At 36.6% G+C, this 27,613-nt stretch overlaps 1 protein-coding gene across 23 annotated transcripts in view; it reads right to left on the bottom strand.

Moving 5' to 3' along the window:
- TCF12 (transcription factor 12) overlaps window positions 1–27,613 on the bottom strand; it is a 328,520-nt gene that overhangs the window by 7,809 nt on the left and 293,098 nt on the right. For 17 of the 23 annotated variants that reach the window (XM_044980195.1, XM_044980193.1, XM_044980207.1 and 14 more), the window contains 8 exons: window positions 26,902–26,966; window positions 21,444–21,522; window positions 15,485–15,558; window positions 14,438–14,509; window positions 13,478–13,684; window positions 3,934–4,048; window positions 1,839–2,010; window positions 527–759 (listed from right to left, as the gene is read on the bottom strand). In XM_044980195.1, the coding sequence (XP_044836130.1) occupies window positions 527–759; window positions 1,839–2,010; window positions 3,934–4,048; window positions 13,478–13,684; window positions 14,438–14,509; window positions 15,485–15,558; window positions 21,444–21,522; window positions 26,902–26,966 (1,017 nt within the window). The remainder of the gene's footprint in view (window positions 1–526; window positions 760–1,838; window positions 2,011–3,933; window positions 4,049–13,477; window positions 13,685–14,437; window positions 14,510–15,484; window positions 15,559–21,443; window positions 21,523–26,901; window positions 26,967–27,613) is intronic. The other 6 variants (XM_044980202.1, XM_044980205.1, XM_044980206.1 and 3 more) reach the window with 2 other exon arrangements.

Raw genomic sequence — 27,613 nt, 5'->3', positions numbered from 1 at the left:
TTATATTTCCTTGTATAAAGTATGAAATAAGTAGCTAAGGCATTACTCATAGTAATATATACTGTAATTTAAACTTAATTAAATCCAATCAAACTTACTTGCCTCTTATAGAAATGTGTAGGACTAGCCTTAAATTACAGACCTTTTCTTTTTGCTAACATTTCCATACTGTTAAATAAGCATATGTTGCAAATCAAAGCAGGACATTCCTCAATCTTTTCCTTAATGAGTCTATTCTGGATGCATAATGAAGAGATGGCTAATTGCAAAGGAGCAAACACAGGATCAAAGGATCCTAAAGCTATTTTATTTTGAACAGTCCCTTGCTTTTCCCAAAGTATGTTAACATTTTTACATGAAGGCAAATATGTTTCTAATAAATTGTACATCTGGTTAGTTGCTGTGTGTGTTAGAAAAAAAATGCAAATGAAAAACATGATGCATGCAGTAAAGGGGACTGCGGACTGTTATATGACTAAAACAACCCTCTAGCTGTGACAGCACAGTGGTTAGGTAGCCTACTAACCTCTGACTTGTTGCTCTAGACTGAGGATGACTGCCACAGCCTGGTGAAGAATAAGCAGTTTTGTTTGTGGTTTTTCACTCTTTAGGTGAAGCTGACACATACGGCCAAGTTCTTTAAATGCCTCATTAATATCTCGTACACGCAAGCGTTCTCTAGCATTATTTGCCATTCTCCTCTCTTTCTCTCTTTCTATCTTCTGTTCTGGGTTTAAGTCTTCATCTTCATTAGTACTGCTGAAAAAAAAAACCCAGGGAAGATAAAAGTTTGATAGATATTTTGGAGGTCAGGATCCATTTTAACAACAGGTATAAACATCACAAGTGTGTTTGGCAAATGACATGGCTAAAATATCCACGTTAGATCAAAATTCCTATTTGACTCATTTTATGCTCGTATATTCATTTAACAGTGAAAGCATATAAATGGTCTCATCTGAAAAAGAAAAGTGATGATTTCAAATTGGCACATATACACAAGCAAACTGATAAAAATATATATATATTGCTGCTGCCATTCTTGCCACCTTCAGATTTCCCTGAAAATATGCATCTCAATGGCTTTTACATAGCTAGTTCACGTTGAATTACGTAAAATTCATATGTAAAGTGTCCATACATAGCACACTATTTCCAAGAATAATGGAGGAATACATTGCACCCTTGGCGAAGCAATGGTACATATAGCAAATTTGCTGCCTACTCATTGGTTGGGGGACTTCCCAAATTCAGAATTCCCCAACCATCAATTCAGGGATGCATAAAGCATCTGTAATAGATTTTTAAGCTTTCCAACATCTCAACTGCATTAAAAAAATCATACAAATTTTCAACTTAATAAATTCATAAATTTATGAAAAATATGGTTCTTTCCTATTAAACATTTGTGCAGTTTTCAGAAACTTTCCCTTTTTTATCATCCATTGCAGATCCAGTGGAAGTTTTGCAGCTAAGGACTTCATCACTCCACTCCAAACTGTGATAATTATATAGCTGCACACTGTAGAGAGGACTATGATTAACTTCAAAACTGTGTAAAAATAAGATTTCAAAATCTTCTGCTAATTGCTCTGTGCATTATTAAAATGCCAATGTGTAAAAATACCTTGTTCTGCCTACTGATATATGCACATTAAGCCAACATTTTAAAACACAAGCTTATTAATATAGGACAAAAAGGAAGCTTGGAGACTGAATCTAAGGTTACCAGTGGTTTACATGCTCTCGCTGCTATTGGTAAGGACACAATATGCAAAATAGCCTGCGCTTTAAAAAGAAGCAGAGTAGAGTCCTTTGCTGGCATACCAAGATCATACCTCGTTCTTCCTCTAGATGAAACTTTGATATCCTTTTGCGAGGATTCATCATCTGATTTCATGTCATCAGATGAGGGAGGTTCATGTATATTTTCATCCTTCTCCTTATGTTCTGACTTGATTTCTGCTGGACCTATGGCCACAGATTGGCTCTGCAAGCCACCTGACAATGCTGCAAACAAAACACAGCTCAGTATAAATTATACTCAGGAGAACAGCCCCCCTTCATGCTGGAAAATATTTTATAAGTGAATTGCAAGCAAGTTACCACCTTGTTGTTTATTAAGATAGAGAAGGGGGGTGGGGCAAGCTTTGGAGAGGCCTGGAGGTTAGGGGGTGAGGTTGTACAGTGAGGAAGGTGAGACAGGGATAGGCAAGGAGTGAGGAAGGAGGTGGGCTAGGAGGTCAGTGGGAGGACTGATCAGTGGCAGTGTGGATATGAGAAGGGTTCAGGGGACATACTGTACTTGACGTGTTGGGGAGAAGATAGCAATCAAAAGGAGTGGCTGTCAGAGGACTGTGTATCTGGCAGTAACACTGTAACCTTTTGATCTACCCTACTAACAAGGCACATGAGCTCTCTCATGGAAGAGAACCATTAACCTCAGATAAATACATTCTTTGGAATTTATTAGACAAAACTAATTCGATAGTATAATTGGTAAAGTTAGACAAAAATATTTCATAAGTTTGTGATTATGTCTCTGAATTTGACCAAATTCACTACTCTTTGTTTTTAACTCTTAAGGTAAGATGTACCAAATTCAACTGTTACGATATCATTCTCTCTGAAGAACCCTTGATTTTGGAATTCACTCCCCAACCTCTTGCTCCAAAGTAGCCTAAACTTGTTGACCTTCAGAGCATGTTGCAAGATCATTTACTTACTCTGGCCTTTGGGAAGGGTTGAGATGCTTGCGGGTGGCTGATGAATTTTTACTTTCCTATATTCAGAGGAACGGCTGGTAGATTTATGTTCATTCGGGATTGATCCGGTTTGACTATCATGCTTTAATCTTTGAGTTTTGTATATTTAAGCTACAGGCAAGAGCCTAGAGCCTTCACGTATCAGCACTCTAATTATAAACGGAAATGATTTACAGTACTGAACAAATCAGTTCTATCCACTGTTATGCATGAAACCTAGGTTTAATGCTCCCTACACAGAGTGTGAGGCTCTGGGAAGATTATTTAGTATTTAGTGAAAAATGTTTCCTAGGGAATACAATGACACAAGACATCTGATAGAGAATACTGGATTGCATTTCAGGAGTATTATTTAGCATACAATTTAGAGGTCTGGTGAAAGCATACATCAGCATGCAAAAGCTTGGGTTAGGATTAAGGCAGCTTCCTGCAGAGGGAGAAGTATACATCAGCTATTAGTGATAGAGCTGATGGTGCAAAAACAGTGGAAAAGAATGTAAGCAGTTATTGATCAAGACTCCTGTATCAGAGCTAGTCACAGCACAACTATTTGCAATCTAACAAGCAGAGCTGACAGAATAAGGAGGGCAGGACCGGATCTAAATGATGCTTTTGAGCTCAATATATACTGATATATTTAGTGCAGTAAGCAAATCCTGCACATTAAGTATGAAATGCAAATCCCAAACAGCGCAGGCATGCTGGTGCATGAATTGCCTTCTTTTATATGGCCTACTTTCCAAGCTAAGAATTGAGGCAGTCTCCCCACAGCACTTTAAGGCTTTTTGTCTTTATTGGTCATGTGTTGAAATACAGGCTTGTTGTGTATTATAAAAATCACATGTGTCAGACTCCTCTGGCTGATTTACAAATGGCAACCAAGCGCTGCAAAGAAGTTCTAGCCAGTTCACTTCAGCTGGAAGAATGGTGGCTGTGATGTGAGGTCTCACATGGAATTTGGATCAGGGAGTGGCATGAAACAGGGTTATATCTGAATTCCTGTAAGAATCCAGAGCTTGGTGAAATTGGTAATCAATAGAAATTAAGTCATATGTCACAAATTATGTGCATCATCCATCTTATCTATGTATTTATGCATATTTACCTAGATCTATAGCATTCTTGTCCTTGGATTATTAAAAAGATTAATTTACCACTGTACAGTTACCTCTGTAATTTTCTTGTGTTTTATGATTTAGTTCTGTGCTCTGAGCAGACACTGTACTGGGCAGGACTGAATGGTTGCTGTTGAGGCTGACACTTTCTTCCCGATGAGTTCCAGCCTAAAGCAAAGAAAAACAAAACTGTTCCCATCAACAATTTAATCCAAGGAAATAATCCACACTGTAAATTTACACTCAACATTGACGTAAAATACAGGGTGTTTCTACAACAGAAAAACAACACCTGTAAGTATGTTGATAAAGTCTTAAAGCTTTTTTAAAAATCTAGAATTGTAGTCTAAAATATTGTGAAATGAGACATTAATATGGACATACTACATAAGGCAGATTTTCTTTCAGGTGAAATATTTGTAAACTGTTGCCTGGTCCTTTACATAGTATACAAAGTGTTCCAAAATGCCACACTTCGCATATCCAAGATTAGATCTGCTGATGGATCAACTCATGAATAAAATGATGCATGTGCTTAAGTGTTTGCAGGACTGGGGCCTTGAGTATGGGTCAGCAAAGGAAAGCTATAGCTGAAAGAGACTATATATTAGACTAAACCAGGGGTTCTCAAACTGGGGTCCAAACCCTTCAGGGAGTCGCGAGGTTACTACATGGGGGGTTGTGAGCTGTCAGGCTCCACCTCAGACCCCGCTTTTCCTCCAGCATTTATAATGGGGTTAAATATATAAAAAGGTGTTTTTAATTTATTGGGGGGGGGTCGTCACACTCAGAGGCCTACTATGTGAAAGCGGTCACCAGTACAAAAGTTTGAGAACCACTGGACTAAACCACTGGATTACACCATACTGGATTAGATAACTGTTCCAGGCAGTGACCAAAACCCGACTATAATTATACAACAGCCTAGCACATTTTCAGAGTCATACCATGGAACAGGGATTTTTTTTCCTGAGGCATAAGATTTGATTTCCATTGGATCTGCTTTAGTTTGCGTAGCTGTGAATTTTAACAGTCATAAAATTGTGTGCTTTAGATAAAGTCCTCCTGAATTAATGGTCTTGACCTCATGTGGCAGGGATTTTTTAAAATCAGCTAAACCCTTGTTCTTGTTTTATGAAACAAGATTAAAGAAGAACACAATCTATTTTCACAGTACCTTTATTTTATATACCTCAATAAGTACTCTCATTCTCCTTCTTTCAAGGCAAATATGTTAATATCTATCAGTCACATTACAGTATGTGATCACATGAAAGAACACCAATCTCTATTCTTTCTTAAAATGAGGTGACTAAAACTGAACCTACTTCTAACAGCTGGGGGCCTAAAGATGAGTAGTCTTAAAAAAAATAATTCAAGTTTTGCATGAATTTGGACTAATGATACTTAACACCTATGTACATGAATGGAGGATATATACACAGTTAGATTTAGCAGGTAAATTCATTAGAAAACTGCTAGCCAGTAAGGAAAACTCTTCACTGCTATCCATTTAAACACTTTTACCTTAAACATTTACATTTTTTAAAAATTTATAAAGAGGAGATGATGAGAAATGCAACCTGAGTTTAAAATCATCTGGAAAACTGGTTTATTAAAGCTTCTAATTTCTTGACACACAAGCCTTGGGAAACATTCAGTTTTAAAACAAAAACCAAACTAATGCAATTAACAGTAAAAAAAACTAAGAGGAAAAGACCAAGGATACCATCATTATTTTATACTTACAAAAATTGGCTACAGATGAGGCTTTTATTGCAACAGTAGCAAACATGTCAACTAGAAGATTAAGCCTTTAATTAAATAGGTTTATTGCCTGGAGTTACACATGAGAACCACTGTTTTTCAATAAATCCTTCAATCCTAGTAAACTGCTGAGCTTTGAATCCCTCTTGAGTAATTAATGCAGCTTTTACCTTTCATGTCTTAGTATGGGTTTTACCCAGAGAGAGATAAATACCCTTATGCAAGTTTATCCTTTGTTTAATATACACTGTTTTCTATGAGCTAACACAGAGGAACAAGAAAGGAATAATAATAAAAAAAAAAAAGTTAAGCAAGCAAGCTAATACCAGGTCATTCTGGTCTGTTATTTGTATCTATTGTTTTGTATCCAATAATCCCTCACAGAAAGCTATATAGCTTGGCACTATTTACAGTGTATTTTCTGAGAATGTGCATTATCTTTCGTATGTACTAGTGTTTATTTATAAGAAAAGTTCTACTGGAGATACAGTCATCTCAATCCTGCTCAGACTGCAGCCAGTGCAAATTCTGTGATTGATTTCAGTGAGAGCAGTGGCAGCCCCAGGCTCTGAAAATTCAGCCTACAATACAAAACAACCGTCTCAAAAAAAGAGAATGTGAAACTCTTTCTTAAAAAAAGTTATTAATATAAGACTTTATAATATACTGTCCTGAAGGTTTTGTGCTTTTTTCATTTTCCTGGTTATTCTTAATCCTAACACATGAGGGTGCTTTTATTCAAGCTACAGACATTAGATGTCTTCAAGGGCAAGTTAGCTCCAAAACCTATTTACAAAAAAATCTTCAAGCAATGTACAAACATAACATAACAGCTGCCAGTTTCTTGGCAACTTTAAAATCTAGGGATGATCTAAAAATGACAGAACAATAGATCAATTCTGACAAATTCAGAAAATAGATTGGAAATAAAAAAAGCTGAATCTAACACTACGTTCCAATACCTGGTAGTATATGCTCACAAAACTGAAGCAAACAACTGAGGCTAATGAGCTTCGTAGAAAAATTTTACTTCAAGTATTTCATATTATTAAATTGACCAGCACATCAAAAATGTGTTCATTTTGGTCTCAAGTGTGTGATGTAAACTGAATGTATTAGACAATTTTAAAATCAAGATTGGATGTTCTTCTAAAGGATCTGCTCTAAGAATTATTTTGGGGAAGTTCTATGGCCTGTGCTATAAAGGTGGTCAGAGAAGATGAGCACAATGATCCCTTCTGGCCTTGAATAATCAACTGAATTAAAGTTAACAGTGAGAGATGACAGTTGTACATAGTTGATTAAAACACAAGTTATCAAGAACAGTACAGGTAGGTGAACTTTAATTAACTTTAATTTAATTTAAAGATAGAGCCCCAAGGAGAAATGCTTTAGATCCAATATAACAGCTTAATTTTATAAATTGTACTCTGCTTCTCTCTCTCTCATGGCTTTCATATTAACCAGACAAATCACCCTCACACACCCAAACACTGGAATTCTAATTAAAGGACTGATCCTGGGAAGGTCTCAGTCAGAATCTCCTAAAAGGTGCCCAATGCCTTCAATTCCCACTGACTTCTATGCACATAGTTCATCAAAAGGCTTGGGCCCCCTTAAAGAGATGTGAAAAGCTTGCAGCCCCTTAACTTTACTTTGTAACTGAATCCTAACTCAAATGATTTCACCTTTACATCCCATCAGCACTTTTAATGCTTTTTTTTGGCGGGTGTGTGTATGTTTTCCCTCTTTTTAGTAAATGAACATTGGGTATATTTTTAAAAATAAACACTTCAAATATGGATCCTTTGTTAAAACTCTGCAGTTCCCTCTAAGACTGTTTCAGTCTGTTTTCTTGCACTGCAGCTACAAACACCAGTTACAGAAATACATTTAAAATATTATCTTCATAAGAAAAACAAAAGCATTTGCATTGCAGTGGAAGTATTTCCCTGTATTTACACATGTATCACAAAGCAAAAAAAAAAAAAAAAGGCAACCCCCCCCCACCATCCTGTTACATCATACTATAGCAGAATGGGACTTGTTTGAAGCACGCAATCTGGAATATTTCAGCATAATGAAGTTAGCAGAACTCTTTCTTTGTAACTTGATTCCTCTCACAAATGTTTCTCCTCCATTTCCTGGAAAATTTAACTTTCACAGTCACTGTTGTCCCTTTTAACCCTTGCTCACCATATCCCTCAAGCTTTTACTCTAATCTTTATACCACATTAGAATGGGACTGTCCACATGCACAACAGGTGTACAAACAGTTCTTTGTCTCAGTAGAGCGGCCTGCTCACTAAGGCCAGATAGGATGGCGTTTTAATTGTTCAGCTCATTAGCATACAGCTGACAGCCTGCTATCTGAGTGAGGAGGGTTGATCCTCATGCAATACTTGTCTAAATTTCAATAATTGTGAACCTTCTCTTCAGAATAAAAGTCAGACTCCAAAAAATGACATCATCTTGCCTTGTGGATTCTCTTTCTACATTGCTGTACGTACACTATAGCACTCAGAGGGATTTGTTTGCATTTAGTTAGACCAATGGGTTTAGTTCTCACAACAGAAAAACGTTAAGTCTAATGAGTTGCTCCACAGTGAGAAGAATAAAACAATGGCACACGATGAAAAAAACCTGCATATGAGTAAAGGTGAACTAATTCTAGATCTCATTCAGTCTAGCTGTTTAAACAATAGTGCATGGATTACTGATGATCTCAAGTACGTAACTTTAATCCACATCTTGATTATTTGTGCGTCCCGAGGCAATTCACCTAATGTAGTTTATTGAAAGAGGTGCTCTATTATAATTAAGGTGGTGCCAGTATGTCCATTATAATGGATTTGCAGGATTTAATTTTTTCAAACAAAAAAGGATTGTTCTGAACTTTAACTTAGAAGTTTTCATGTTTACTTTTAAGTAAACCTTAAAGATACTTCAATTTCTCTTTATATTCCATTTTTATGTATTGAAATCAATTGACCAAGACATGCTTTATGACTGTAGATGAAAAGCAGTTTCAGTTTTAGAAAAATCTGGGAAGCAATCAACCTAAAATATAATAAATATTTTAATATTTTTCAAAGTAGTTTAGGTATTTACCATGTGTGGTAGATGCATTACTTTTCTTTGTTATCTATACAAAGCACGCAATCTACCACATATTTTCACTACATTGCAAACACAAAAGCTCCCAAAGACACGCTGAAATCTATTGGGTAGATGGGGGTTTTAAAAATGCTCTTTAAAGTATTTACATGATATAGAGCAATTATTATGGTTTACTGAGTGAATAATATTTATTTTAAAATGTTTCTAAATACAGGCATACATAGATAATCCATTCATAACATGTATGTAAACACTGACTACTTAATCTAAAGTTGCGTATTGTCAAATTTTAAAAAACGTGTTTGCAAACTGATTTGGATTAACCCGATATGATTTATGAATTTAAATAGTAGGATGTAGTAATCCTACAGGGCCATAGAGAAAAGTGGATTTCTGCAGAGTATTTTTGATGATATAATTAATGAAAAAGTAGATGAAACATAAAAAACTGTATTAGACTATCCTAAGTGGGGAAGATTTAGAATGATATGTAAGGAAAGAAACCCATCTCCTGTTAAGTACAGTTTTGCTTCACATGCTTCACTCTAAATATTAAATTTAAACCATCAGGAGGCATAACTCACAAAAGCTGGGAAACTGAGAATTAGTCTTCACCTACATAGACAGGCCAGAGAGTTGAGCTGGACAAAGTATCAGAGGGGTAGCCGTGTTAGTCTGTATCCACAAAAACAACGAGGAGTTCGGTGGCACCTTAAAGACTAACAGATTTATTTGGGCATAAGCTTTCATGGGTAAAAGTCCCACTTCTTCAAGTGCATGAGTTTTTTACCCACAAAAGCTTATGCCCCAATACATCTGGACTAAATATTTTTTGAACTACATGACCTGGTCAATTTGGCTACAACCAAGTTTAAACTATGCTGAGTGCAGTTGTTAAACTCAGCAGAGACACCTGATGGAGCTCAGGAGTCAAAATTCTACACTCAGGTCCAATTCCACAAGTTGTTCCATGTGAATATAGTCTCTATAGAGTTGCGCTGACATCAGTGGAGACCTGGTTCAGGGACAGGGGTTGGTCTGGACAGAACAGCTTGCAGGACTGGGGCCTTAAACTGCCCTTTGGTGAAAAGGTATTACAGCAGATATGGTACTTCCTGCTAAGATCACCCACTCTTCAGAGATTCCTGTTGTACCTGGGAACAACAGAGTGAGCTAAGAACTGATTTTCATCCTTAACTCAGTTTCCTGGCTTTTATCAATTCATGCTGTGCCCTTTCCATTATATTACAGACCAGTAAACAGAAAACACACTAACTGGTTTGAATAGGAATTGAAGGAGTATTTCTTCCTGTTTACAAGGAAATATTACATGAAATAAAAAACAATCCTCTGCAAAAGCCATATAATATTTGATGACTTTTAGTTATTAAAACATTTCCTTGAATAAAGACCACAGTAAGTGTAATGGACAGCCTTGCAAAATAGAAACCAAGGACATTCAGAGAGCAGGAAATGAAGCCAACTGGAGTTTTAAAATAAACCTGGCTCAAAAATTAAGCAAATGTTAAAATAAAACCATGTCTGGTTACAGTAATTACATAAAAAGGAGTTAAATTACTCATTTCCTAGCTTCTTCTGCCAAGATCATCTTCTAGGGAAATTTAATTTATTATTATTATTAAAGAGCTAAAATGTCTTGTATTCAGATTTTGCAGAAGATAGATTTCATTTACTGCTAAATCCAGATGAACATAATTCTTTGGGTAGAGAAATATATTCCAAATCATAAAAACCTTATCAATGTTGATTTCTTCTATTAACATATGCATTTTGTTGGCCGATAAAAGCTCATTATTTCCTTAATATAAGTTTTATGGAAGGTTCCTCCAAAAACATAACAAAGAGATAATTAGTTACTAAACAAGCAAACAAAGGCCCATCTCTTAAAACCCAGTACACACGTCACATAAAACTCACTCTCTCTCTCTCTCTCTCTCATTAGAATTCTTCCTCCCGTTTGCTTGTGTAGATACCATTTAAAAAAAAAGAATGGTAAAATAAATAAAGCTTTCCAAATGAACAGATTGTCAAATACTGTGTCTATGGCCTTCCTATGTATATGTATGGACCATGTCCATTTTGGTCATTACTGTACTAATGTTAAAAACAGCCAGTCATGTACCACTAAGCCTAGATGCCAACCTCTGCTATGCACATGTGCGAAGGCTACACCTTGTGACCTGCTGAGTTCGTTCAATTCCAAGTGACATCACGGGGCGTGCAGCAGGTCGTTGGATCAGCCATAAATGGGTCATATTCTGCTCTTTGTTGCAATAAATAGGGTTACGCTGGTGTAACAAAGAAACAGCTTCAGCTGAATGACGTTTCAGTTTACCCAATTTTCAAGACAATTGAAAGGAGAAGACAGAGTGCTTTGACGGAACTTTGGTTCATACACTCAGGCAGCCTGGAATACAAAGCAAAGCATGCACTTTCTTGTTTTCCTGCCCTAAATTACATTTGCTGATTTATTTGTTGTTTTAGATGGATGGATAGCAACTCTCAATCAAAAATAAAAATCCAGTACAGTATTACAGACCCAGTCTACAATCACCACTCTGCTGTGCTTAAACAATTTAAGCCAAAATCCTGAGGAGCTGTTTTATAATATAGTTTGGCCAGCAATTTTCCATTGGTACATATTTTGTTAAAACTTTATAAAGCTTATCCTAACCTACTCTAAAACACAATTTAAAATAAAGCATTTTAATACACTTTGGCATCATCTACACTTGACTGACTATGCCCAGTTTAGTGGGAAATTCAATATGTTTTTAACCCATATATGGGGATAAAGTTTGCTGTTGGTTACAATAGATTTATACCCGTGACCAAAAGCAGCACATGAAATATGTTGCTCAAGATCTTTTGTTCGAACCCTATTTTTCCTCTTTTAATCCCCCATTTTCTTTTCGAAGTGGTTAATTTGTTACCCCTCCACCCTTTTGAAAGATACCTCCACAAGAGAGCAGGGAATTAATTTTCCTGCTCTACAACAGCCGTCATATTCTATATACTCTGATACACCCTAAGATGCTTTATGATGGCGTGTGGCATTTCAAAGAATGTGCAAATTGTTTGAGTGTCTTTAGCGTGGGCAGATGTTGCTATGGCTCAACACAAATAACGGATCAGCCACAACTCATACAGAAACAGGAGGATATACTAACCACGTAAACAAATTCAGAGTGAAGAGAAAGAAGATCAGAAGGTTTCACACCTCAGACAGAGCAATCTCCTTTGCTAAAACAGTCTTGCAGTTTCAGAGAGACACATTCTTTCAACTAAAAGAGCTACAGTTTTCCACCATAATACTCAACTTCAGTCTCTATATACTGGAATACCATAAAATTCTCCCTTTTACAGCATTCCTTAACTGCATGGGCAACATAAAGAAGAGAGAATTCTAATTTCAAAGGATTTATACATAACCTGCTTCATTACTTAAAGCCTATTGTGAAATGATGGGAATGCCTGAAGTTGCATGTGCTGCTGAAAATAAAAACAAAAAAACAAAAAACCTTTTTATAGGAAAGTAACCAGCCTCTTTTGAGGTTTACTGCACTGGCTCTAAAATTAATATAAATGGATATCTGACCTGTGAATGGGAAAACCTGGAACTAATTCTGTTTTATAGAATACAAACCCTTCAGCAATTGGGGTACCTAATTATTTTGATGATAGGTGAAATTTCACCTTGATCACACAGCACCCAGCTGTGAATCTGTTTTATAATAGAAAATTTCACAGCATGTAACCCGTCTTTAAAATTATGATGTAAACATGCAAACATATGGCACACCATAATATGCATTTTTAAAAACTTTTTTTGTTTAAGCTCTTTTTGGGGAGGGGCTGGTGAAGGAAGCAAAGTTATGAGCAGACTTCATTTGCTATGTAGTGTGATGCTTTCAACAAATATTTTTGATCTACAAAAGTCTTAATGCCATTTTTCTCAGAATGGTTCATATGTTTAAAAAAAACTAAAAAAGATTGATTGAATTATTTCACTCTTCTTAAGGATTAATCTAAAACTGGTTTCCTCTTGATTGTTACTTACTCTACAGCTGTGCTCAAAACCCGTTTTCATTTAAAGGGGAAAAAAAAGTTAAATTTTGAGTCTGTACACACTATGGTTCCACATTCCTACAGCTTCCTTCCAGTCTTCTGCCAGCATCTGCTATTGAAGACTAGTACCAATTTACAATAAACAGCTTTTCCAGACCAGAACACTTGAAATTCTGTCCTTCATGACTGCTTTTCCCACTCAATCTCCCTATTCACCATTTCAAGGAGAAAACTGTTCTGCCAATTATTACACATCTGGAAAAAATGCATGTATAAGCTCAAATACTCTCAGCAGAAAGTCTCAGCTTTCTGCATATGGTCACAGCAGGATTTTATGGGCCACTAACCAGGCCAAAGTCTAAGTTTTTCTCCTCCTTCCCCCCTGTGCCCCACCCTCAAAATCCCCTCTAATTGGAAACCAGTAGCAGGTGCAGCAGCCTGCCATTTCTTTTCTACAATCAGTGCATCTTTAGTATTCTTGATAAATTTCACTGAAAGTGTACATAGCACAAATTTCAGTCAAGCTTTAACATTTTAGGCTGTATTATGATTTAAGGAGATTAGAAGTTAACAGTTACAGACAAAACACTTATTTATTCATGTGTTTTAAAAAAATATTACCATTGAAGCTTGTCGATTGGTTGTTACGAGGCTAGATGCTCCATAATTTGAGTTTAGGCTTCCAATTGGCCCATTATGGGATGGCCCCAATAAACCATGTATATCTCCATGGCCACCTGAAAGGCTTGTTGAAGGCCCCACAGCATGGTTTCGTAGCACATGGATGGCATCATCAAGTCTATCCAAGCGATCCTCCATTCGAGACTGCTGTTGAGAGTTAAGAGGAGCACTAAAGGTCATTTATTATATACATCTGCTTAATTCATTATATTGTAATGGTTTCTACTTTGGGAGATATACAAGACAGCAAATGAAATGCAAAATCAAAAAGAAAGGCTTCAAAGCACCTACAGCACTATAAATAAACAGGAAAAAGAATAAGATATCTAGAGATGTGAAATGAATGCCATCTCAGAAACAAAGAGATGGTTGCTTCTTAAAACAAAGCATACTATAAGGTCAATAATGCTATTTAGTTTCTACTACACAGCCTGAACAGAAAAAAAAATACAACGAGTAACAAAAAATAAAAAGCTTTGTAGTGCATGAGAAAAAATATAAAATCAGTATCACCTTTTAGATAACAATTCCTAAGGTAGTGACTTTTTTTGAGGGTATATGGTTACAAAGGCTGGAAAAGGCTTTAGCCCAAGGTTTTAAGTAATTGTTTTCCAAATCCAGCTCTGCACAAATTCTGAAATGTTGTTATAAACTTCAGAAATTAAATGTATGAACATATGTTGGAACATTTTCCAACCCAGTAAATGCACAAGTTCTGTACACTGCCAGAATTTAGAGAAATAAGCAAAGATGATTCTGGTCTTGCAGCGCTCTAGAAACTAAAATGGCAAAGTGTTGGAGGCAAAAGACTGGACACTGTGCTAATTTAAGATTTTAATAGGAATATGTAAGTAGAATTAACTGAAACACAAAAAGGCACCATCTGAAGAGAAATAGTACCTCACAGACATCCTTTAAGAAGGACATTGCATCTTGCAAATGCTCGTGAAGTTGCTGCTCAACTCGATTTTTCTGGCAAAGTCAAGACAGAACAGGAAGCAAAGCACAGGTTAAGATTAATTCAAAAAAGAGGTGAGGAAACAGCTGATGTGCATGTCAGCATAAAATGTTAGTCAAGTTAATGCAACAGAGATCTGATTATATTAAGGTATGAAAAGGCTAAATGCTCAACACTGCAGTTATGTTAGCATTCTAAGATGCACATATTGTTTACATGTAATTGCAAAATGTGTGAAGAAAAGGAAATTGATTTATCTTATATTTGTTTCTGTTAGTCACAGAAAAAAAGGAATTACATTTTTGAAAACTAGAATTATTAACAAATAACCAAAGCCTTGCTCAATATTCTATCAGTTCTTTTTTCCCCTTCCCGACACTGTACCAGCAAAGGAAAGACAGCAACTAAAACCCTTTGGAGATTTTTCAATCCTATTACATACAAATTCCCCTCATCTCCCCAGCACTGTAGTTTCTTCCCTGTGTTTTCTTCTGTATAGAAAGTATGTCCTTTTCAGCACAATACAGTAATGTTCCCCAATAACAATAAGTTTATAATACTTAAACCTAAACATGCCCAATTTTAATACTTTAGTGACAGTGTAATGACAAAAAGCCCACAGGATTACCATGTAAGAAAAAAAAAAAGTACATATAAATGCAAAGATATTAAATCTTTTACTTTATCTTTACTCTACAAAGTGAGCTTTAGATAAGAATTAGCTATGGGTTTGTGAAAAGGTACTGGAATCTCATAACAGTGTTTTGGCACCAGCTGTCCTTAGCATAGAAGCCTGATGCCCAAGGAACAGATGGTGAAAGACACACCCTGTGTGTCTTATATTGTTCAATTGAACCAGACCATTTGTTAGCAAAAAATTCATTTGTAATGATATCCTACTGTTATCATTAATGATATTCAGGATTTATACAAAAATGAACCTTCAAGTGTTAGCTAGAAAGTAGTATGTAGCTTCAAACAATTCTTACCAAAGAGTGGAGAGAGTTTTCATAGTTTGGAGATGAGGGAGCTTGTCCTCCAGTCCTAGACCACTGACTGGCACCTGCCAAAATTGTACAGGTTAACACGTACATTTATGCACCGAACGAATTTTAACATAGTGAACTATAACATAATTTGTATGAAGACAGGGTAATTTAAGGGTTGGCAAAGGAGATCGAGTTTCTTCATTTTTCTCTGTAACTGACAATTTTTAGATAATGGCACCTGCAGGTTTAAATGTTTATTGTTGATGAAAGATCCCAGCTACTGTTACTTATTATTATATACAAAGTTATATTTTCTGATTTTCCAAAAAGCCAGCAACTAATGCAGTGAATTATACCTGTGAAGCTCCTGTCTCTTCCCAGTATCATTATGATAAAAATGTTATTGAATTTTGTTTTAAATTAGTGATGTGTAATTATGCCCTTGAAGCAGTTATAAATAAATTAGTATATATTCTTAACTAAAAATCAGCTGGGCGTGGAACTGAAGATAAAAATTGTTTTGGATGTCATTTCTCCATGACATCTCTCATTAAGTTGCACGCGTTACTTTGCTTAGTTTTATTCTAAATTAGTTTTTTCCAACTACCGCAGCTGAAATCTTTCTGTACACATTATGCATGTCACATTTAGGAAGCTAAAGATTTTTTTTATATATATATAAATAAAAGATAAATATGATCCAGCTGTTATCTCAGATGTATTTAAGGTAAATTAGAACACATTTCATTTCAGCTGAAGAAAAACAATTATTTATCTCTGCAGCAAAGTAGCAATTATATTCAAATTACCCATATTTTTATTGCAAGTTTAAAATATAAACATTCTAATCTGCCATATAAAATATTCACGACCATGTACAATTTAGGAATAAATAGGTATGAACTGCAATGACTGAAAAAGAACTTTCTAAACACAAAGCCTGAAGTAGTACACGTATTTTTCTCATCAGCTAATAATGCATCTTTTATAAAGACTACATGTATTTCTATGTCCATTAAAGACAGCTTCCTTTTAGCCATACAAATGTAATAATAAAGCAATTACATTAATAAATTATGGACATACAATCCAAAACAACTCATTAAAGGAAGAGCCTGTGGGCTCGTTCCTTTAATAACAGCCAGAGCTCTGTTCCTGGAAACCCGGGAAGAAGTTTAATAATGTTATAGTTCCTTTGTTCAGTGATCCACAAACAGTTACCCTTTAAAACAAGAGTTTCATTTAAGAAACGAACTGCATCCTGCACAACTGCAAAAACATCTCGGATATCTCCTTTCAAAGTTTAAGTTAAAATGAGGATCTCTGATTTCATACAAGCACCGATTTGCCATGACTGTACTAGGATTTTCTCTCAAAATAAATATCAGAGTATCAGGGTGTAACCACAAATGTTCACCTCACTCATCTATTCCTGATCTTGCATCTATAATCTCCTCAGTATTACCTGTCATTTCCTACTTTTGAGGATAATACTCAGTTAAATCTTAGAAAAATGTTGTCTAAATAGCTTTCAGAATTTTTAGGCTCAGCTCGAGGATCATACTGAAAAGCCATTTTAGGAGACAGCAACTTCTTATGGAAACCCATAATTAGCTTTAACGAGCGCCAGTTATTGATAGGAGGGAATGAATACACCACTCCCTAAAGTAAGTGGTATTCTAAATATTAGTCAGAAAGGAATAAATAAAAGCAGAATGTAAACTGAAAACCTCAGGAAAGAAAGCAGCCTACTTATTTAATCAGACCATGAATCTTCTAAACCTGCACATATTCATCTAGCATTCAATGTACGACTACATTTTGGACAACAGAGGTGTTGTTCACTATAATTACGCCCAGAGCAAAACTATTTGGCTGGGACCCCTCACAAAAATATCTGAGTGCAACCTGCAGTTAATCACACTTCTGGTAATAATGGGGGACTTTTTAATATTACTGGTGTATTTTGTTTCCATGGCCATGCAGGTTGCCAGACGGCACTAATTTCCTGCTTGCCTCTCCCCACTGCCTCTTACAGAAATTTGTTCATGAAATCTATCAATTACATTAAAAAGCATTCTGGCACCACTACCCCTGCAATTAATAACTGCAGCTTTTAGTGCAGCACCCACATAGCAGCAGGAAAAAACAAATAAGCCGAAGAAGTGAAGATTTCCAGGGGTCATACATAACAATCTTAATGCTGTTGAATCATAGAATATTAGGGTTGGAAGGGACCTCAGGAGGTCATCTAGTCCACCCCCCCTGCTCAAAGCAGGACCAATCCCCAGCCAGATTTTTGCCCCAGATTCCTATAATGGTCCCCTCAAGGATTGAACTCACAACCCTGGGTTTAGCAGGCCAATGCTCAAACCACTGAGCTATCCCTTGTTTTCACCTTCTCAGCCCAGCCTTCCCCAACTCCTTACCTTCCAAACATATGTTAGGGCCAGCACTGGGCTGTTTTCCCTCCCCCTCCCCCACTTCCTCAAAGTTCACTGAGTGAATGCCTCCAATCCCAGAAGAAGAGATTCTCAAAATGTCAAGGCTCCAATCATGCAGATGTGTACACGTGTAACATTAGACACATGTACAGGTCCATTGAAGCCATGTTGAAAAGTTATGCGTGTAAGTTTTTGCAGGATGGGGATTCAATTTAGGCAAGGGAAGGTGAGACAGAGGAGTTACCACTGCTCATGATTTTACTGTTAGATCATAATATTTGGTGTTTTTCTTAAAGCTCCAGCTCTTGGAGTCTTCTTGTTATGGCATCTCTCTTTTTAAAGAAATGAACATTTCTAGTCCTCGTTGTTGCAAAGAAAAGCTTGGGAATGTGAACCTAGAGACTCAAAAGTCAGAAGGCAAATAAAAAACACTAAAGTTATTATTTTAAAAAGATCTGTAGAGTTTTAAGGCAATCTCATTATTTCTGAACGCTTGATCCCTGATCCCTGATTCACAATTAAAGAATTAATGAGTTATGAGTTACCCAAGCCTAGAATAACTAGACTAATAAATAAACAAGGCCTTTTAATTATATAAAAAGGGAAGAGAGGTGAACTCTAAGAATACCATTAAACGTGTCAGCAGCCATTTTAGATTTGGCAAAAAACATCACTATTCATCCTATTTTACTGAAACTATTTTTTGGTTGGGGTTTCTTTCAACCACCGATTATAAGAAATATGAAGTGTTTTAATACACTGTTCAGAAAACATTTTTTATTTTAGGACACGTTATGTGTTTACTTTTTAATACTTTTATCAAGTCAGTAATGGTGGTGGGGTTTTGGGTTTTTTGGTCCAGATAGAAGATGGCTGCCAAGAGTGTCAATAACGATAAATATAATAGTAATAACTCTGAATTTTGCCTCACTGGGTATGAGTGGCATAGCTAGGAATAGAACCCAGCATTCCTAACTCACAAGTGAGGGTAATTAACCACAAGAACAACTTATCAAGGGTTGTGGTGGATTCTCTATCACAGGCAAATTTAAAATCAAGATTGGAGGTGTTTCTAAAAGAGATGCTGTTCTCTCCCCTGAAGAAGATCCCAGTGCTATTTGGTGGAACCTACTATAGGTTACCAATTAGAACCTAGAAATAAGGATGGAATCAGGTTGAGAGTACTGGGGGGCTCTCCAATCTCTACGGAATCTAGGAAACAAGGGCAGTGGTGCTGGGGCAGAGTCAGAAGTGCAGGGACTCAAGTCTCCATTCCTCAAAACTGAAGGTCAATTCCACCAATGAATGTCATTCAATAAAGTCTACAGTGCTCACAAAGATTAAGTGGTGTGGAATTCTTAATCAGGAATCCCAATTTGGATCTTTTTCACAGTACCAGCTTTGAAATGTTGCACCTACTCTCCTTTACCCACAAAGCACCCCCCTTTCAAGTTTTGCCTCATTGTTAAAAGATAAAAAAATATACTGCATAAACCTATAGGCTGTGACCTGCCATCTCAGCAGAACAAGGATACACAAGACATTTTTCTTCAACTGTAACCACTGAATCAAAGAAATGCATTAATCCCTTCATTACACAGTTCAACATGCATTTTTCAGTTATTACAGAAAAAAACGCCTAAAGCAGCTGTTCAGGTATGCCATGTCAGCCAGGAGATGTTAATTCATCAACTGAATGCACGGAAAACTAGCACAGCATCCACTAAATATGGCCAAAAGACTGGATGAGGTGAGTGCATTTAAAAAAAAGTGCCAAATAAACAAATAAAAAGAGATTTGCTGATTTACTTCTCTAAATTACAAGACACTTGGAGTCAAGGACACTCCACAACTTCTGCTAGCAACAAATTTAAAAAAAAGAAAAAGCCCTTGTTGAAAACTGGTCAACAAGGGAAAGGAAAATCAATGAGGAGTTTGTAATACATCAGATAACAGAGAGTGGGAAAATAGGCTGATGTAAAAAATTATGTCAATAATTTAGCAAAATTGTACTACAGGAATGAACAGAGTTAAAGTTACATCACTCTGCCCATAATTCCAGTTCTTTGTTAAACAACAAATTTAAGTCAATGGGGCTTTCACAATCCTTTCTATGTACAGAACAGCTGTTCAACTTTTACTAGACAGCTGAGGCCACAGTGTCTGTGAAAACTGCAGTACTCACTAATAGCTCTAAGCAGCTGCTCATAGTTCATCTCCACACTGGAATGCTTCTTACCAAATTCACACTACTAACACACAAAGTGTGGGGGGCAGAAATGGCTGCAATACGGAGTACGTATTTTGAAAACTGCAAGAAGTATGTTCCTCACATTATGAAAATGTTCATGAGAAATATGAATGAAAACCTGCCCCACCCAAAAACTGAATGACTTCACAGGCTACTGTATTTTCACCACAGGGAACACACAACTTGTTTTGGAAAGCTACTCCACTATTATCTTGTATACTGTTCAGGGGGGAGGGGGGTAGGGAGAAAAAAAAAGATCACGAGTACTGTTTCTCTCAAATGGTAGAGAAAAACATTTAACAAAGTACAGACTTTTTAATATGTCAAGTTTTACTATTCTATATTTACAAATAAGATTACTCTTATGTGATTTCTTCAAATTCCTAGCAAATGAGAATTTTTTTTAATTGGCCAAAGGCAGCATAAAATAATTATGCAAAAGTGATATTGGACTTATTATAACTTTAATAGCAATAAGTGTTTGTGTTACAAACAAGGAAAGAAATACATCAAGGTCTTCCCCTCAAATCTGTTAAATCTAGGCTTGGGAGGATTAGATTTTTAGTAGTCAACGTTTGTAAATATCAATTTCATTACCCCCACGCACCCAGAGATGATCATCAAAATTTACAGACAGGCAAAGTAAGAAAAACATTGCTTGAGAACTTACAAGAATTTGATCTAAGGATATTTATTTTGTATATTTTGACATGATGTTGACAATTCATGTTTTAACAGCTATAAAGTTTTAACTTTTTGAATCTCAATGTCTACTGTAATTAAATCATTATTGTCTGAATCCCTACTCTGACTCCACCTATAATTTCCCATAACCATGAAAATTTAAACTGATAAAATAAAAAATGCTTCAACCCCAGAATTTCATGCAAGTTTAAAAATGTAAACAGATAAACATCTTTAAAATGTTAAAAATAAACATGATATAGCCATCAAAATTGCAAATAACTAAAAATCAAATTCTGCCAAGACTAGTTAAATAAGACATAAATTAGACAAACAAGTGGGTTTGGGTGAGGGTTTTTATGTTTTTTTGGTTACTATTTAAACAAGTGAATACATTAATTAAAACCATTTTTAATCAAGGTACAATACTAGTACATTCTACAAACAATAGACTGAAAGTTTACTGTAACAGCCATATTGCCATTAGATATGCATGGAAACTACCATGGATTTCATTGTGAAGTCAAACAAGGACATTTTCAAAATAGCAAATAAAATATTGACAAGCTGTAGATCCTACCTGTGAGAGGTGACGGTGATCCAACTGGTGTTGATGGATTTGATGGAAAACTACTGCTGGTATGGTCAGGAGAATAAATCTAACAACAACAACAAAAGCATGTACACATCTATCAATACATGTGAAAGCTAACAGTAAAAATAAAAATCTGTTGATTTGGATTCACTTTTATACTTTCAGTTGTCACCACTAATGTTAATTTGATGAAAAGATTGGCTCATTAATCGTAGCTCTGTTTTATTACGTGGAAGGTTTTAAAAATGGCCAGAGTCCGTAGAGCTTTCATTTTCAAGTAGTTGTCAAAACAAGCAGTGCCGAATATGCTTTTTTCAAACTATAAGAACTTTAGGATTAAATACAAGAAGAATTGCAGGAGTCAAGTTAACAAGTCTACAGATAATTAATGAGGATAATGTATAAAAACTTCTTCAGGAAAATTTGGAGGAATAACTGTGACTCTCCTTTACACAGACAAAAGACCCTATAAAACTTGACAAATTATGCTTATTTAAAAAAAAAAATTAATCCTTAGTAAGATAGAATACCGTGAAAAGGACTGAACTCTAATTACTGGTGCCATCTAACAAAATAAAATAGTCATCTGAAATTGTGCTGTTATTACTAACATTATTTTGCACATAAAGATTTTCCCTGGTTGATTTCTAGACAAATAGCTTCCCAAATATACACATAATACAAAGTTTTGAACTTTTAAAGTTATTACTAACTTGCCAACAATATCTTTCTATGTTTTATATAATAATACAGTTGGGTAACTTTGGATAAAACAGCAAATTAAATCTTTAAGTTTCCAATTAAAATCTAAAATTTGTAAGCGCCTTGAAAATCTGTTCTGGAGAAGGAACTGGATAGGTCTAGGTACTGGGATATGGAACATTTTTCTTCTAGGTCATGAGTTCAAATCTCTCATTCTAGGGCTAGCAGAGATGAAAATGTTTTAACCTTCAGATGGCTGTTTGGCAGTCTGAAACTACATTCACCCACTAGTTGTGACTTTGCACAAACGCAATCTGACATTTCAGTGGTAAAATGATGATAAGCTGGAAGCTGGTGGATTAGTATAATATTTCCTGAGCTGTCAAAGGCAGGACTTTATGGGCTGCATATACTTTATTAACTGATGTAAATATGAAAGACCAAGAAACAAAAAATACCAAAACCACACTCCAAAAAACCCCACACACCTCATTTTTCACATGTGAGATAGAAAATATATGTAAAAAAACAGTATTCCAATGACTTAAATGAAAGAACTTCAAATCAGTATAAAATTTCACTTAAGTCTTGATTACACTGTCTTGCAAAATTTGCTATGTAAACTTTAAAAATTCCAAAGGAAAGGGTGGTATACAAAATAAATTCCATGTCCGAACAAAACATATCAAATTTTCTTTTTGCATGACCTTATCGCACATTAAGTGGTGGGGGCTGTTGTCTGGTTTGTTGGAAAAGGTGTGCGTTCATTTAAGGGCTAGCCAGAGAAGGACTTGCTGCAACAGCTTCAGACCAGGTCAGGGTATGGACGCTGACCATCCTCAACACAAGTGACCGGAAGAGGAGGAACCATTTAGGTCCATGCTGGTGCAGGAAAAGCCCTCTTTTACCTGGAGCAGGTGGAGCAGCACCCATCCTCCCACCCATGGGAGTAGTTAAATACCAGGGTTTGTCATGATCTGCTGTGTGAATTATGCTAGTCGCTCCTCTCTTGGGGGGCTGGGAAGGACTTTTTCCTTCAGCACCAGATTGGCCAAGGCAATGTGGGGGCTTTTTGCTTTCCCCAGAGCAGGTTGAAGGCTGAGCTGGGGTGAACCTGGAACGAGGGTTAGGCTGTGATGTCACAACTGATTATGTGGGCGTGGGGAGGATGCCCAGAACGAGTACTCTATAGGGAAGGGATATAATGATCAGATGAAATGGATTGGTAAAGAATTTAAAGGAGTTATTAAAAGAGTGGAAACGGAGAGGGAGGGTTGGGGCCCCTATGACTGGCATTGTAGAATCCAACATCTGACTTTATAGCCCCCCTTAACCCTAATTCGGGGGACGGGGGGGGGGAAAGGATGACAAGCCCCAGCAGTGGGTTGGCTAGGGACCAGGATGGGTAAAGGGGGACAGCAGCCTCACCCCATTGGGTATATGTAAATGATTATGAAATTACCTGCACTGCACACTTTTATCTGCCGGGTACCCCCAGACATTTAGGAATAAAGTTGCAGCCTAATTAAACTACATCCAGGACTCGTGAAGACCGACTAAATTGACAGCAAAGTGCTCTCCAGTCGACCCCGGAACTCCAGCCCCCGAGAAGATTAAGGTAAGTCGACCAGAGAGCATCTCCCATTGACACGGCACAGTGAAGACATAGGGGTAAGTCGACCTAAACTACTTAGCGTAGCTAGTAGCGTAACTTAGGTCGACTTACCCAGTAGTGAAGAAAAGCTCCCAGTGTCTCCTGGCCTTCTTCCAGCATAGCCAGAAAATCCATTTTTTTCAGCTATCTACATAGAAATCTTTTTAAAAAAAATCATTTTAAAAAGAAAAAAAACTGTTAAAACTCACAGGTTAAATACAAAGTCAGAACACATTCTGCATGCAACCCATGGCTGCTGTATTGTTAAATGACCAATGATGAACAACTCTGACACCTTCTGCCAGGCTTAAACGGTAACATGACTCATTTTACTGCAACAAATGAAACTCCTCCTCCTATCAGTCATGGTCCATTCCAATCAGCAGGGTGCCAATATGCCAGTATCTAATGAAAAGGGTCTTAGACAAAAGATGCACAATTGAGAGCCCGCAGCGCCAAACCTCGGAGCTGTTAGTCCAATTTTTTAAACACTACAGTGTACATTTCAGTTAAGCTTTGTTATGTTAATGTTATTGAGTCTAAAGCAACAAAGAAACTTAATTCATGAATTACTTTTAAAAGTCAACTTCCCTACATTTTCTTTTCTTTTGTTAGGGGACCACTGGCCATTTAACTATCCAGATCACACAAAGGCCTTTACCATAGTACTGAGGTAGGAATCAAAACGCAAGTTATCACAAAGAGGTCTGATATAATCAACAAAGTTAAACAGTCCTCCTGTTTGATCTCCTCTAAATTAAAGACCAAGTGTTTTGATTTGGCATTAGGCACTGAAATAAACCAGATGTTTCTCCCTCCATATAACCCTCCATGGGCACAATCTTAAAGGGTTATTGTTTGGCAAATGTTCAGGGAAACACATTAGAAATGGCACAAATACCCAGATTTTCTTTTCTTTCTATCTACACTAGTTCATTATCCAAACTAATGCATAATCCACAGGGCTTTCGGAACTTTGTGTAAATACTTTCATGTACAATTCTCTTTCTTGCCTACCCTGAGATTAAGACCACAATTATCCAGGCTTAAACCTAAAATAAAAGAACCTTTGCAAATGTATTATCTGGCCTTACATGTTTAATCACACAGTATTCTGTATGGTCTTTAATACCTAAACTGAGGAACAAATGTTGTAGCCTCTGATGTTTCACACATGAAAGGCCTTTGTAAGATGTACATCAACAGAATCTTAGACCTAGAAATTCCTCCTAATAATACTAGTAGCGGTGTTTAACATCTAAAAAAGACAGACAGTGGCTTTAAATATGCAAGACGATTTAAGCATTTAAAAAAAATCTTTGCGAAAACAGATACAATTTCACAAAGTTTATTAGCCACTGAAATTTAAATGCACCATTTTCACGCCAAACATTATGATTCCCTTCCTCAAAAAGTAATGTTGTTGTATTACTTACTGAACAGTTGTGAAAAGTGTGCTCTGTGTGTGTATTTGGGGTAAAGGGAGCAGATGGATGAAGCAAGGGATTTGAAGTGTGCAGACTATGGCATGCACTGATAGAGCAGATGGAATGCATCACCATCAGCTATGACAGAAATGATTTATGGAATGACCTGGCTGCTCCTGCCAAGCAACAACATAGAATGACAGAACTAAGTTACTATGACAACCAAAGCCCACCCACCAGTTAGATTAAACATTCCTGCCCTGACTTCCACTCACAGTAAATTTGGAATTTTCTCCAAACATGAGCCTGGTTTTCCCAGCTAGTCACAGTAAGAGAAAAATACCCGTGGATCTGTTCAACAGGAAAAAGATGGAGAGCAACTGAAAATCTCACAAGATCACATGGGTCTGGGCTAGCACATAAGGCCAAGATTTTAGCAAAAAAAAAATTGGCCAGGCTGTGGACCATACATGCCCTAGGAAAACTGTACAACAATGAACAGCACGATGCTTGTAAGCACTGCTATGTCCAAGAAGCTTTTCCTTCAGATTGATCAGAGCCAAAAATGGCCCGAATTCTTTACTAGATGGACAGTTCATGCAGCCAAACACAGGACTGCCCTCTGCACTCTTGAATTGTTAACTAGGTACCTGATCCGCAGAAGCAACAGGGGCAATATTTTTCTCTCCAAAGACAGTCAGATTTAGAGAAATCTGCTACCTGATACGGACATCAGTGAAGTCCATCTGACATTATCAGAGCTGGTCATCCTTTAACATATGATCATCAGAGGAAAGCAAGACTAACAGCATCAGCATGAGTGTGCATATTTGTGTGCAGTGGGCTGAGGTGGGGAGAACAGAAGCAGCCCAGACATGGTCTTTTGCAGCTGGAAACGAGTCATTTTTATCTCTTGAATCAGGATTAGGCGTCCAGAGTGCTAAGCAACAGAAGTTTGCAGAGCTTTCCCAGCCACCACCCATAGATCTGGAATTTCTGCTATACAGAGCATTAAGTCAGACACTGAATATAAACAATATTTCAAAATTTGTTCTGTATTGGGGACTGTTCTATTAAAAATAATGGCTCCTTTAATACTATTAACACATACCATTTTACTGCATTGTAAAATTATTATTATTATCTACAAAAGTTTAAATAATTTTTAATAGATTAGGGACTTGCAATGTTTCAATTTATTACTTCATTTTATTTCACTTTTTGCCCTCAGATAAATTTAATTGACTTAAATGGGAGTTGTATATACATATCGCAGAAAAGAAATTGCTTTATGATTAGGCTAAACAGCCAGTGTTTGTAAATTTTGCTTTGTGTACACAACTTTCCAATCCCTGCTCATCTGTGATATCCTGATCTTCCGCAGAATAGGAAAATGCCCAGCAAAAAAATCTGATGGGAATCTCGCACAAATAAAAGCAATAATTTCCATTTGCCTTGATATGGACATAATGTACACAAATGTATCATGGAGTGTTGCATTAACACATTAGGTTACCATGTTTTGGACATATTTAATGGCTAACTGTAGGTATTCATAAGTAACAAAAAGATAACTATGAATAAGAGAAACCATGATCAACATTTTAAACAAGATGTGGTTTAAATTAATCTGAATACTGTGTCAATAATCATTACTTACAGATGCCAATGCCTTTCCAAGTGCATCACCCGTCTGTGAGCTTCCAGTCCCATTTCCTCTGTTTCCTGTAATGGGAAAATAAACACAATGCTTATTTTAAGGCCAAAGAACCAAGTTTCTTTTATTAATCTAAATTTTAGCAAATGCAGTTGAACACACTATCATTGTTTTAATGGGACACTGTCAGGAAGTCAAGATTAACCTCATGTCAATAGAACATGTTTTCATTATATTAAAACAATGTGAGTGAACACAGTCTTGTGTTTAGATTTTGGTAATCTCATTTCCCTGCACCATTTGCAGCCCAAATACAACAGCACTGTTCCAGCACGAGGATGAGAAAGTCAAGCTAGTCAGGGACAAGAGTGAAACAGATTTGCCTAGTTTCATTATCCAGGCTGAAGGAAATGCAAAAGGAAAACAGACTGTGAAAAATATTTAATTAATTTTAATAATATAAAGCAACACTAAAGGGTTGCAAATTGAATTCCTTCTGTAGGCAGGCCAAGCTCATGGGACTCTCAGTGGCTCTTTGCATTCCTCCATTCCCTCCCACAAGCTCCCTGTGTGTCACCCTTCCAAACCCTCTATTTCAAGGACTCCCTGCCACCCCACCCTGCATGCTATGGACTCTGTCTCCCCATTTCCACCTGTGCCACATGCCAAAGGCTCTGTGTGCCTCCTCATTCCAAAGGCCATCAGGTTGAACATA

This window comes from Mauremys mutica, chromosome 11, assembly GCF_020497125.1.
Source record: "Mauremys mutica isolate MM-2020 ecotype Southern chromosome 11, ASM2049712v1, whole genome shotgun sequence".
NCBI classification, from domain to species: domain Eukaryota; kingdom Metazoa; phylum Chordata; order Testudines; family Geoemydidae; genus Mauremys; species Mauremys mutica.
This window is presented reverse-complemented; position numbering and strand designations above follow the sequence as displayed.